The sequence below is a fragment of the Cervus elaphus genome, chromosome 14 (genome assembly GCF_910594005.1).
Source record: "Cervus elaphus chromosome 14, mCerEla1.1, whole genome shotgun sequence".
Lineage (NCBI taxonomy): Eukaryota > Metazoa > Chordata > Mammalia > Artiodactyla > Cervidae > Cervus > Cervus elaphus.
In genome coordinates this window covers 6,515,699-6,529,512 of record NC_057828.1, presented here as the reverse complement: position 1 = coordinate 6,529,512, position 13,814 = coordinate 6,515,699, and the positions used below count along the sequence as shown (strand labels likewise).

Here is a 13,814-nt window from a genome sequence, read left to right as displayed (position 1 = left end):
CAGGGGTTAGAAGAGGAGTTAGTGGTGAGGAGGGAGGCAGCACTGGAGAGAGACAGACAGACAGACAGACAGACACACACACACACACACACACACGGGCAGCTGAGACAGGGTAAAGTAGGAAGTGGCCACGCACGGGGCCTGACAGAGCTCCAAGCTGCAGCCTTGGCAGCCAGGCCAGAGGTCGCCATCAAGGCACAAGCAGTACAGTCAGGGGGCCCTGTGTGTGAGGGAGAGCTGGAAACTATGTGTCCACGTAGGTGGGGGTGTGAGTGAAAGAGTGGGTTTGGTCCAGGCCACTGGAGGCCCTGACCAGGGTTCCTTTCCTTTTTAGGTGCCTTGTCACAGATTTGAATGGTGCAGTGAAAAGCCCTGTTAGCCAGGATGCAGATGGGGGGAGGGCGGGTGGTGATGTGCCTCTTTCCCATCAGCTACAGACATTCTACAGGAAGGAAAAAGGTATCTTGAAAAGCCACTCGAGAGTCATGATGAGATCTGCACAAAGGACAAGGCCAAATGAAAACCTTACTGCACTCCTGAAGCTAGAGACGGACAGTGGCAAGTCACACAGAGCCCCTGGGGTCATTCTTGGTCACCAAGACCCTGAACTCTGTGAAAAATGGCCGCAGACCATCTAATGGGACTTGGGCCTGAAATCCCAGGGCTCCAAGAAGAGACAGTACGAATCCTTCCTCTCCCTTTCATGGGACCACAGAAGATAACTCCTTCTTGACACCCAATATCCAGAGGTCCAGATACCAGAAGAATCCTGTTCTGTTGGCGTCTTAGCACTGTATCTTTGAGGCCTGATCTCCATGCAACACATAAGACATTAATTATCTAGTGCCTATGAGCTGGGAGCCACTTTATCAAAGCCATCACGCCATCTGAAACCATAGCCTGTGGACAGGAGAATGGCAGTGATCTTCAAACGTAATCATTTTTCAAGCATCCCAGAAGTCTCTGTACCCCATTTCTCAGCAAAGATTTAATAGTGGAGTACTGGCATGAAGCCTTGTATTTCAAAGACTTTACCAGTGTGGCTCCTGTATATTTTATTAGCATGCAAGGGGGCACTGTCACCAACTCACTTGTCAAAAATGAATGAATAGAGTACAGTGGTGATGCATGTATTCATTATCTATCTGACATGTGACTGAGTCTGCAGGACTGGGGAAGCGATAAACCGTCTCCTGGTCTTCACTCCAAAGAAGCGCCTTTTCTACTACAACCTTGTCAGCTGCCGGTCGTCCCAGGTGAATGTGATTCGTTTTAGGTGAGGAGCAAGAAAGAGATTCCATTGATGGTGCCAGGCCTTCTCCGCGGGCAGGGCAGAGGCAGGCTTCTTTACTGATCTGTCAAAGGTTTCCACTGTATCGGCTGCTTTAAGTCAGCCCGAATCCCAGCTCCTTAGAAGCTCATGGCTCTTTCTAGTGAGAGTGAACTGTGATTGGTTATGGTTTGGGGACTTGATATTTTCCCTCCTCAGCTCTGGGCTCTGGAAATAAGCCCAAAGATTTGGGTTTAAACAGTTTGACCACCAATACAACCCTGGCCCAAGGCTGACTGTCTTAAAGGCAATGGAGAGATCAGGGCACTACTAGATAAGGTAAGCAATGGGAAACCAAATGATTTTTTGTGGGAGGTGGAGGAAGGGTCTGCCATCTAGAAATACCGAGATGATGATCATTAAAGAGATGAAAAGCTCAGAGAGAGGCAGCAAGAAGGAAAGCTATCAATGACTATAAAAACAACAAGAATGGAAGGGAAGCAGGGATTGTTCTGTCGACTCCTGAGATGTGAGACTTAAGGGGTATCCCTTGAAATAAACAATGGAGAACTTAAGGACAAAGTCCCATTTCACCCGGAAAAAAAAAGAAAACGTAGGAACAATCTCATCCTCAGGTTTAAAAAGTGATAAAAATGAACATTCTTCTTGCAAACCCTGGGAAGCAGAGCCCCTGTGCGGCGTGTAGGTGGCCCTGTAAGGACGAGCTCGAAGGGCGGCCCGGCCCCTGCGGCATCTCAGCGCAGCCACGACTCTGCGTGCGCGTCCACAGGCTCGTCCTCTGTGGCAGCAGGGCTGACCCTGCCAGAAGGAGCAAGACCCACTCCCTGTCTTCATTTTCAGTGTGTCTCTTCTGTGAGCTCAGAGCCTCCAAGTGGGACACACAGGCCCACCTGAAGCCTCACCGTGGCCCCAAAGAACACCCATCACCAAACTGCCAGCGGCAGCTTCTCACAGCCTAGCAGGTTTCTCCTTAGCCAAGTTTTTCCTGCAGAGCAGGCTGTTTACATTTTTGATACTGCAGCTTTAAGCCAAATCAGTTTTCAAGGTTTGAGGAGCATCACGTCAGCTACACATTGCGTGTCTCACGGCTCATACAACTCCATGTAACTGGATTAAAGAAAAGACTCACACGTGCATTAAGCCTCCATCCTCACTCAGGTGCTGAGAGAACAGGGGTGCAGTGAGTGCGGCCCTGGCAGGTGGAAGGACGTGCCCAGGAGAGAGGGGCCTCCAGTCCTGCAGCTGCTGGAGGAGCCTTCTGGGTGCTTCCTGACAGCAGCCCTGCTGCTGCATAGCGCTGACTTTACAGCTAGTCTCTGGGCTCCACAAGCTGGAGGCCCTCCCCTCTGCGGTAATAGTAGTGTTTTATGTCAGTTCTCAGAAGCACTGCTGAGTCCCCGAGGGGTCTCCGCGGGCTGGAAGTACAGAGCTTCCCGGCCTGTCTGCCTGACGCAGGAACAGCACATTGTCTGGGCTCAGCAGGCCAGCCCTGGGATCGATCCTTCCCAGGGGCCCCTAGAAAGCCTGTGGTTTTCCCTCCGTGTATATATCCGGGGGTGTGGGGAATACAAGGGGGGAGAACAACAGAGCACTCGCCAGCATTTCAGGATTCCTCGGCAGTACCATTTCCTGGAAGCTCTGACCTTATTAAAAAAAAAAGCCTATAAACCTGCTTTTCCAGGAGAGGCTCCAGAGCCGGCTACTCCCCCCTCCCCAGGCTCTGCCGCAAGACTTGGGCAACACCGCGACGCCAGGAGGCCTTCGCAGGCCAGTTGGCCGATGTCTGCCCCTCTCCTTCCCCACTCGCCCCCTCTGCAGAGCTCAGCCCTCAGCCGATCCCTCAGTATGGAGCTGGAGGCAGCCCTACCGTCTGGCCTGGAGTTCCTGCCTGCATGGTGTAGCCCTCTGCTAAAGAACAAGGATCTGAGGTTAGGACACGGGGTCTGCGCGGCGGAGACGCCCCCGACCCCCGAGTGGGGGCAGGGTGCTCTGTGCCTCCAGGCCACCAGCCTGAGAACCCAGTCTCCCCCTCCTGTCGGGAGGCCTGCGGACGGAGGGGCGGGGCACGGATGATGGGCAGTACCCGATTCTCGGATCTCAGTCCTGGTGGCGGCGGGACTCTCCGTGGTGGTGGTGGAGGCTGTAGTGGCTGTGGCCTCGGTGGTGGCGGCCGTGGTAGGTGCGACAGGTGGGACGGTGGGGACTGTTGTGGCCTCGGTGGTGGCGGCGGTGGCAGGGGCATCGGTGCTGCTCACCGTGCGGGGCACGCCCACCGTGGTCGGGGGCGACGTGGGAGGCGCTAAGGGGAAATGTAAAATAGCCGCGTCTGGTCGGTCTGGCTGGACACACGGCCCCGCGTGCAAGGCAGGCAGCCCACGGGACAGATGGAGCTGAGTGACCGGAAGGCTCCCCAAGCAGGACAGATGGGTCAGGCAGGTCGCAGTCAAAGAGAACAGGGCCACAAGAAGGGAAGAGAATGAAGCCTGTGCGTTTCATTTTCTTCTCAAGGCCTGTGTGGCTCAAAGCATCCAGCATGCACCCAGCCAAGGGTAGTGGTGAAGATGGGACATGAACTGAGTCGCTCAGACCCCAGGGATGACGTGGAGTCCCAGGCCAAGCGCCACCCAGCAGAGGCCAAGCAGCATCACTTGGGTCCAGGCCTGGGGCCCGGGCCTTGAAGTGGGCAGCTGGCAGGGGCCCTGTCTGCAGGAGCACCAGGAAGCCTGCCATTCCCAACCGTTCACTCCAGAACAACACTTCCTCCTGCCTGCTTGAGTTCTAATACCACCCAAACCCAACAACAGAGACAGAACCATCCCCACTGCCGGCAAGCCTTGTCCCGTGCTTCGTCTTTTCAGCCTCCACCATCACCCCTTCCCCAGGCTCTCAGCTCTTATTCATTTCCTGCCTCTCTTCCCTTCTTGTCTGCCCAGGGATGGTCCTTCCTACAATTACCCCAACACACCCTGGGGGTGACAGAGAATGAGATGGTTGAATGGCATCACTGAGTCAATGGACATGAGTTTGAGCAAACTCAGGGAGATAGTGAAGGACAGGGAAGCCTGGCGTGCTGCAGTCCAGGGGGTCACAAAGAGCTGGACATGACTTAGCGACTGAACAACCACCACCTTAACTTCTCATAACTGCCTTTCTCTCTAGGACATGTGGGTCCTGGGCCCCACCTCCCCAGCCCACAGTAAATGTAGAAATCCCAAAATGTGAGTGAGGCGCATGCGGGCTGCTTTTTTGCATAAATCTTCAGAGGGCTTCAAATCTGCCATAACTCTTACTTTCTCATCTCCCATCCAAAGCTACCCTTTGACAGGGGTCAGCCATAGGGGGTTAAGTCTATCATGACAATGTTTCCATAGACCCTCTTTCTTTCTACAAAGAGTCGTGGATGCTAACAAAGGGCTGGCCTATTACTCTTTAGTTCCAGTATTGCTAACGCTGAGAAGACTTATGGGGAAATCAGAGAGAGCCAGGGATACCTCTCCACCTTACCCTCTACCTCCTGTGATCTGACCAGTCTACTTTCTGCTAACAGGGCAGAAGGTAGGGTGTCACTCAGCTGATCTGACTCTTTGCAACCCTATGGACTATAGTCTGCCAGGCTCCCCTGTACATGGAATTCTCCAGGCCAGAATACTGGAGTGGGTAGTTGTGCCCTTCTCCAGGGGATCTCCCCAACCCAGGAATCAAACTCAGGTCTCCTGCATTGCAGGCAGATTCTTCACTGACTGAGCCACAAGGGAAGCCTAAGAATACTGGAGTGGGGAGCCTATCCCTTATCCAGCGGATCTGCCCAACCCAGGAATCAAACCAGGGTCTCCTGCACTGCAGGAAGATTCTTTACCAACTGAGCTGTCAGGGAAGCCCTTAAAACACAAATAGGTAACTCTAACTTCCAAGGAGGAGAGATATCCTATCTTATCTCAAATCTCCAGAAGTTCCGGAAAATACTCTCCCTACTCCCCAGAAGAGGACCGGAGCAAGAAGGAAACCAGAGAGAAAACTGCCAGAAAGCTTCTCTCAAGAATTAAGAGATCCTAAGCCTTCTCAACAACAGCCTGACCAACAAAAGCCCTTTTCATTCCCCTGGGCCTCCAATGTTACAAGTGCCCCATAGAAAAGGAGGGACTATTCCCGGGATCCCAGTTGCTTCCCTACTTGTAAGTTCAGATGCATTACTGGGTCTGAGGGTGCTGACCACAGAGGTCACACTGGGCAACTGACCGTGCTCCATGCATTCCAGAGATTCCTGGACAAGGTCAGGACAGATAGCACTACGTTTCCCAAGCCCCGGTCAACACGGACATCAGGAAGGCGGGCGTGGGGGGAACATGTGGTGGGAGAAACTCTCCCTCTCACAGTCAGCGTTCAAGGATGCGCTTCAGGTGGCCCAGACCTGGAAGGCAAGCCTGGTGCTGTAAGAGGCCAGCCAGCGGGAACCTTCCTGTCCCACTCGCCAAGACAGGCAGACAGATGCACACACAGACACACACATGAGCCTGAGACCCACAGGGCAAAGGCGAGCTCCCTCCTAGGCCTGGTGCCTGGCAGCTCTATGGCCAGGGACACACATGGGCTTTTCCTGCTGTTCTGAACTGCTGGAAGGAACCATGAGAAGCTATTTTGTCCATCTGGACAGGACCACTCTGATTTGGCTCCTTACCAATAATGTGTTTTCTAATAATGCCAGAAGGCTCACCTTTGCTATGACTACTTAAAAGACATCATCATAAAACTGATACTCGCTCTTAAGTCAAGTCATTCCCCTCTGTATAGTGTGGAGACGCGGGCTTCCCCACATGCACACAGTGGTTCTGCATTTCAGCCCCTGGAGACTACACACGCACTCCCTGTGGGCGCCGGTCCTCCTACGAGCAGAGACACATGCTCAAGCTGACTCAGGGCCGACAGGAGGCCCACACGTGGCCCCGGGCACTCCAGCGAGCAGCCCTAGAAACAGAGATGCGGAGAGGGCCAGAACAAGTCCTTCCTGGGCTCCGTGGGGCAGAGACAAGAATGAGAAATGAAGATGCTGCCACAGTCACAACCCGGTCCCTCCGTCCAGAGTGGCAGGAGAAAAGGTTTTCTCTGACAATAGCTACCTAGATGCTTTTCCTTCAGCTCAGCAGCAACAATCAGGCATTAGTGAGAGGGGCCCAGGAGGAGCGGGAGGAAAGGAATTGCTCCCCAGGCATCCTCCCAGAGGATGCCCAGCACTGCAGGTGCAGTGGAGGAGGCGCCTTGGCTGGCCGAGGTCGCAGCTGGTGAGTTGGCACTCTCTCTGGTCCACTGCTAACAGCGTCTACTGTCCCAGGGATGGACAGGGCCAGAGAGACTGGGAGGGCAGAGGCAAGAAGGCAAGGTTCTGGGGGAAGGGACGGAAGTCAGTGAGTGGGCTGCCAGAGCCGTGTACAGGCGGGAGGGAAGGGCAGGTTTTCCAGGGAAGCTGCCCAGTGTTCCAGTCTAAGGGGATTCAGATGACTTCAATCCCCGGGGCGGGGTTAGGGTAGTAGATAAAAGGGGAACAAGGCCCAGCAGTGGGGCTCATAGGCAGAGTGGCCCATGGGCTGGACAGATACATTGCTGGGTTAGGAGGTCATTTCTAACCACAGCAGGAACTATGGGCTGCAGAACCAATACGGTCACTGCCCAGCACAGACCACCAGGCTGGAAACTGAAGGACGGAGGTCCAGGCTGGTAACTGAGAGTGACGGAGAGCCAGGGTGGGCCTGGAGGCACAGGACCCCTCCCTGAAGGCGGTGTCAGCCCAGTGGGCTGTCTAATGCACTCTGGAAGACGCCCCAGCCAAGGCCAAGGGTTTTCCACCAGAGTTTTGGGTGACACCACGCAAGAAATGGAGAAAATTAAGAGACATCATATCTCTTATTCATCTTTTGTCACCCAGAACCCACCATGGAGCTGCTCAGCAAACGTTGGCAGATAATGAGCTGAGCCAAACACGAGGGCAGCAGTTCCCGGACATTCCAAGGTGGAAGGCTCGGTCCAAAAGTGTCCACCTGGTGCACAGGCTACCTTGGCCAAACACAGATGGCCAGAACAGATGGGCAGCAACCCCAAGAGACTGCAGACATGGGCGCAGGAAAGGGATTATCTTTCCTGGGTGAGAGGAACACATCAGTTTGGGGGGGAAATACCCACAATCGGAGAGAAAGAGGGAAGGGAGCAGTGGGCTGGAGTCCAGACCACGCTAATGATGGAGACCCTGGGCGCTGTCACCTGGCGCCTTCAAGGCTGGGAACAGCCGATGCTACCTGCACAGCTCATTTACCAAGAAGCACGCTGAACTTTTACCACTGTGCCCCGCAGAAGCAGAGCCCAGGAAACACATGACCGACGGGCAGACGCACCAGCTCCCTCTGCACACCAGGGTGAGCTTGGATCTTTCTTAAACGAGGAGGAGGAAGCGGGGGGTTTGGAACCCATCCGCCTCACACCTGCCACACGAGAGGGGCGTCACAGCCTGGCGTGGATCCCACCGAGCAGAGCAGGCTCCCTGCCCCCAGGCCCACCTGCCTCGGGTCCCGGGTCCCAGCATGGGGAGCGGTCTGCGAGCTGTTTGACCAAAGAGCTTCCGGGTGATCTGCGTGGCTCCCTCACTGCCTCTCTCCTTCTGCCTCCACTGAGTGCTTTCGGGACCCCGAGCACCTGCTGGGCCAGCGCCAGGGCCACCCCAGGCTGCGCAGACGGCCTTCCCCCGGTCTCCAGGCCCAGGACCCCCCTCTGCCTCCCGTCCCAGCAGAGGCGGGAGGCAGTGGCCGTTGGCCTGGGTTATCTGAGGGCAGGGTGGAGGGGGGAGCACGATGACTGTGCGCCACCAGAGGCCTGGCTGGCGGGACCAACGCAAACAGAGGAAGCAGGGTATGCAACAGAAACAGAAGCAACCTACAGAGAGGAGCTGTGAGTGAGGGTGGGGGGCAAACCAGGAAGGTGGGCCCTCCCAAGCCAGCCCTCCAGCTGCTCACCTGGCGCTCAGGCCCCCTGCTGCCTGGAGCCTGAGGCGCCCCGGTGCGCCCGCCTCACGCCCCTGGCTCTGCCTCCAAGGAGGGCGGGGCTGGCAGCTCGGGTCCCTGCCCAGCCCCTCCAGCCTGTGCCGATGGTCCTCAGACCACAGCGTGAAAGGGCTGGGAGCAGCGCCTCAGAGGGCAGGTCACCTCCTGCTCCAGCCTGCCTCCCAGACCCCAAAAGCGAGGACTGTCCTTAACACCTAAGACTGAGAAGCTGGGTTTCTGTGGGCTGACGTGACTCTCAGCCCATGGCATCCTCTGAGACTCCAGGTCGGGGGCGCCTGGCCCATCCTGGGACAGACTCACTGAGCGGAACCCACGGGAGATGGCAGAGCTGGTGCCAAGCCCCATGCAGCATGCAAGGCCAGCATGCACGGCACATTCACCCTCAGGTCACCCTTTCAGGGGGTGGCAGCCTGACCCGGAGATGGGAGCCAGCTGCCCCCACCCCCAGAGCACAGCAGGTCACCCAAGGGCTCTGGGCCCGCTGTGCTCTGAGATGACAAGCCCGGGCAAGAGACCAGGTGCTCAGAGGAGGTAACCACTCAGCTCCAGAGAAAGCTGCAGCTCCAGGGAGCAGGTCTGGAGCCTCCGAGTGGGGTCCCTTCCAAGCCAGCCGCCTTCGTTACTGAAGGGAGGGGAGTGTGTTGGCTGGCTCTCCTCTGGCCCTGCCCTCCACACACAGCCTCCTGCAGAGTCCAGCTTCCCACCCGCTGAAAGGGTGTGTCCTGAGAGCATGCTTTCACCCCAGGCCTCTCCCTTTGTCTGCCCCGCCGGACTGGCCTCCACCTACGCTGCCCCATGCCATGCCCGTTACCTCTGTGGTTGGTACAGTACCTGCGGTTGGAGTGGCTTCAGAACACGGCACCCAAGATAGCCAGAGAGGGAGAGGGGAAAAGAACGAGAGGGGAGAGAGAACAGAGCACAGGTGAAACCACAGGACAAGCAATCGCAGGAGAGAAGGTTCTGGCTCGAACTGACCCAGACAGTGTGGCTGGGCGCTGGCCACGCACGGCGGATGCCACCTGGCCGTTAGGGATCGTGTTCAACCCCACAGGGGTCTGCCATGCTCCTAGAGAAAACCTTCCTGGGTCTTGGAGCCCTTTCTAACATCTTTGCTTCTACCTCAACTCAAGGACATCTAGGAGGTGGCAGCAGAAACAGTCCCCCTAGAATGCCAGATTCACATGTCTGTTTTGAAGGGTGTGTCCCTCTCTAGCGGGGCTGATTTTTATGAAGGAGCTGTGTGACCCTCGATGGTGCCAGGAATTGAGGGCATAAGACAGAAGTGTATAGGAGGACACCAGTCTCAGGTGAAAGGATGCCTCCTTTATCCCCAGGGCAGGCGTTGGGCAGCTGAATCATGCTGGGGTGGAGGGAGATGGAGAATGGGTTTGGTGGGAAGCTGGGGCCTGTGATGGGCCGGAGCGTGGGGCCCTGTCCTGTGTCCTGCTGCCTCCTGGACTGCATGAAAGAGGAAACTCAGCTGCGGACTGAGAGCCTAAAAGGAACTCCTGAATCTGCCGCAAAGCCCTTGGCTGAGTGCGGCTGAGACCCCTCTTTGTTCTCTTGCCCCCAGGCGCTGAGATCCTTCCCTGCTGGGCGGTGTGGCTTTGTTTATCTGCTGTTCTGTGTTGATGGGGGCGGGGAAAAGGGAGGGAGAAGAGGCTCTCTCTAGGATCTCCGTGTAGAGTGAAGTAATCAAGGAAGGGCACCAGCCCTGGCCTGACCTTTGGTAACAGGCATGTATCAACCACTTCCCAGTCACCCAGCCCTAATACACTGTCCAAGTACCCGAGAGACTGGAAGGGAGACTGGGGAGGGGGAGTATTGTGTGGCTCACCCCTGGTTTACAGGAGCAGACAGGGACACACGCAGCACCGTCAGCCTTCCCCGGCTTCCGCCTGGCCCCTCGCGCCTCTGCTTCGGTGCTGGCCTACTGGCCAGGGGAGCAGGGCCGGGGGAGGGACGTGCGGCTGCTTGTGGCGCTGACCTGGGAGCCTGAGGTGAGGCAGCAGGCCTGGAGGCACGACTGCTCTCCTGGGCTGGGGGTGGGGTGCCCAGGAGGCCCCCCCCAGGCCAGGCCTGGCCAGCAGACCTCAGCCTTCTGGGGAGAGTGCTGGACACAGTAACCTGTGGTCGGCGTCAGAAATCCTTAACCACATGGCCCCTTCTTTGCAGCCTTCCCCTGTGGACTCAACCCTATCCCCTGCCGCGCCACTGCAGTTCCGCCACCTAAACACTGCACTGCTCCTGGTGAATCACAGTTGGATCCTCTTGTGGGTGTCCCTCCTTCTAGGCTGGGGGCTCATCAGTTTTTATATTCCTGGCTTTTGGCACAGTTGTCCGGCATCTCCGGCAGGGGCTCTTGAACAGCCCACAGTGCCTCTGGGGAGGCAAAGCCCCCACTCCCTCTCACGGGGGTCTGCGGATGATGCCAGGGCCTCCAGAGCCTCTCCTACCCGAGAGCTCGCTGATGCTACGAGCAGGGGCGCCAGGCGCCCTTTAGTGGACTTCGCGTGTGCGCGCAGCTCTGGGCCGGGCGCCCTCTAGTGGACATCGCGTGCGCTCGCAGCGCCAGGCCGCGCGCCCTCTAGTGGACACGGCATGCACACGCAGCTCAGGGCCAGGCGTTCGCAGCAGGAAGACGCCAGAGCCTGGGAGAGGCGCTCAGGCGCACGGTCTCTGTGAAGCTGGCTGGGCAGACGGCTGTTTCCCAGCTCCCTGGCCTCTCCTCGGCCGGACAGCTCACTCCCTCCACGCCGCCAGGAGGGCTACGTCTCCTGCTCGGCCCAGGACGCCGGCAGTCAGCGTCAGTCAGGGCTGGCCCCCATTCCCCTCAGCGCCAGGCACCCTCAGAGGAGAAGGGGCAGCCCCAGGGCCCTCAGCGGCCACCTCCATCACAGCGCTGCCTCCCTCACCTGGCAAACACCTTCCTGCTCTGTGGAGTCTGTGAGCACACTTACTTCCAACGTGCTTTCTCTCATCCCCTCAGCTCAGCCATGGCTCACAATCTCTTCCCTGTACCCCCAAAGGTGAAACAGCTGAGCAAGCCGAGGCCACGTGGGGACCCAGGTCTGACTGCAACGGTCAGAAGACGCGTGTTCCAGGTCCACGGACGGCACCTACCTGTCAGCACGCAGGCTGGCTTCCCCCTCTGGGGGCCTGCCGGCCCCCGCCATCCCAGGAGGCCAGAGGCCAGCTCAGGGTTTCTCTAGGCATCTGCACTCCCCGGGACCATCCGCCCCGTGGCCGCCGCAGTGCACCTACCTTCATTCGGGGGCGCTGGTGACTCCTCCGTGACTGCTTCCCCTGAGCCCACCTGCGTCCTGGCACTGAGGGAAAAGCGGTAGCGCGACACAGGGTCTGCTCTTTGCACCGTGAACTTGGTCTGATTGGGAGAGAAGTTTTCCACTATCTGCTTTCCTACTTTGGTTCCATTAACTGGAGAGAGACAGGTAAGTGGAATTGAACTTTAGCAATGTTGACCATGATAGGTTATATATAAACTGCAGCTGGAAGGAGGAAGCCTTCTCGACTCTGCTGGGAAGGGAACCCATGAAACCTGCCCGTGATCTTAAGGACTCAGCCTGGGAGACGTTTCAAAGGCTGAGTGTTGGGCCACAACTCCTCTCTGGCTCTTTGATGACTCACCAGGGTTAACACTTGCCCACTGATCTCATTATTGCTAGCTCAACACAAGGTTATGTGGCTGATTCTGAAAGATTCAACTTTTAATCCTCGAGCCTTTTCAACAAGGACAAAACTTGAGTTCCTTTCTTCCTTTCAAACAGAACTGGGGTAAAACCACTAGAGCTTTTCATTGTTAATGCCTCCTTTGTAAAAGGCCTATTCACTATATACTTCAGAGGGGGAAGGTCAGGTCCAGAAATGGATTCAGAATCACATGCAAGCACACAGTTGGCTATTAAAATCGTTAATAACACAATGCCTGACCTTTGAGCCTCACATCAAAGCATAACATCACCTACTTTAGAAGACATTTGAAAGTCTTTCAAATGAGTGACGCTCCTGTCCCTGCCTGGTGATGCTGAATTCTTTAGGTGAGGTCATCCCAACCCAGGCTCCTGATAGAGCCAATATTCAGTACTGAATATTCAATATTCCATGGCAACTCCACAAACAACTGCTTTACCAAAAACGGCAACTTGTTAAGGTGGCCCCAAGGGGCAGTGTTGTGTGGATCCCTATGCATGTACTATCTGCCCGAGTGGATGGAAGCTCTGTCAGGTAAGAAATGTTCTGTCCTAGACTTGTAGGAGTTAGAGACTCTAAGATTCCTGAGCCTGGGGGTTGAATCCCTCATCAGACCAGACGTCCCCTTTGCCTCACTGGCTGACTGGAAGCCCCCTGAAGGAGGAGCTGTGACAGGAGAGTGGGGATTGGGTCTCACTTGCCTCCCATAACCCTACAGGAAGCTTTTACCCTGCCCCCTGCATCCCTCCACAATGCCCTATGTACCCAGAGGCTTTCTACCTTGATTCCTTAGGAAAGGTGGTGAGAATGGGGTTTCTGATTCTCGAGATTATCCAAGAGAAAGAAGGGCAGAACGTACAGGCCACGTATTTGAGAGTATATCCAATCAGGATCCCATTGGGGTGTTCTGGATGATCCCATTCCAGGTTGATTGTCTCCAGGTTGGGCTGCCGGACTCGGAAACGCCTGGGGGCACTGGGTACTTGGGGAAGGAGGACAGAGTGGGGGACATGGCGGGAGAGAAAGGGGTGGGCAGGATGAGGAAAACACAAGAAACAAAGCACAAGTATGAAGGCATTGACCTCTGGACAACCCCCGTGCTGGATCACTGCTAAGCCACAACCTGGAGGGCTATGAGGTGGCTAGTGCCCACTGCCTCATCCAGAATGGCATTTCCCCACATCTAGGACAAGCATGGCTCAGACTTGGTTTACATGGGGAAGGAGTCAGTTAAGTTCTCCTTTAAAAACTACCCTGAACACAGCATACATTAGGCTCTGATCCCGCAAAGAAACCTCCAGGATGGGCAGAATCATCCTCAGGTAGGAAACCAATTTTAATCTCTGTTTGGTAACAGAAGCCGTGGTTCTCAATCTTCAGACAAGGATTCTCACCACAGGGTCAAAGTATCAAACCCTGGCCTCTGGGCTGAGAAGAAAGAAACCCACGTTGGAACATGTGGATGGTGCCAGGAACAGTAGCAATGGGGAGAGGCTGGTGATGAAAACCAGACAAGGAGGAAGGGATACAGGAATAAAGAAACAAGGGAGAGGAAACAGAGGAGAGGAAAAAGGAGGAGGGGCAGAAGAATGGGGGGAAATAACAGTTAAGAAGGGAGGAAGGAGAAACAGAAGAGGGCAAAGGAAATGCCAAGCTGGTCTGAGGGGCCTGGCAGGAACAGGAGATGGGCAGGGACCTCCCCAGGGGTCCAGCTCCCAGGACTGGGGTGCCCCCTGAAGGGCAGCCTCTAGGTCACAGTGGTGACAGGA

The 13,814-nt window shown here is 56.2% G+C and overlaps 1 protein-coding gene across 23 annotated transcripts in view; it reads right to left on the bottom strand.

The window, feature by feature from the left end:
- Positions 1-13,814, bottom strand: part of NFASC (neurofascin) — a 197,746-nt gene that overhangs the window by 20,127 nt on the left and 163,805 nt on the right. For 12 of the 23 annotated variants that reach the window (XM_043923838.1, XM_043923844.1, XM_043923848.1 and 9 more), the window contains 4 exons: positions 12,905-13,027; positions 11,599-11,772; positions 9,166-9,180; positions 3,375-3,590 (listed from right to left, as the gene is read on the bottom strand). In XM_043923838.1, the coding sequence (XP_043779773.1) occupies positions 3,375-3,590; positions 9,166-9,180; positions 11,599-11,772; positions 12,905-13,027 (528 nt within the window). The remainder of the gene's footprint in view (positions 1-3,374; positions 3,591-9,165; positions 9,181-11,598; positions 11,773-12,904; positions 13,028-13,814) is intronic. The other 11 variants (XM_043923850.1, XM_043923859.1, XM_043923863.1 and 8 more) reach the window with 2 other exon arrangements.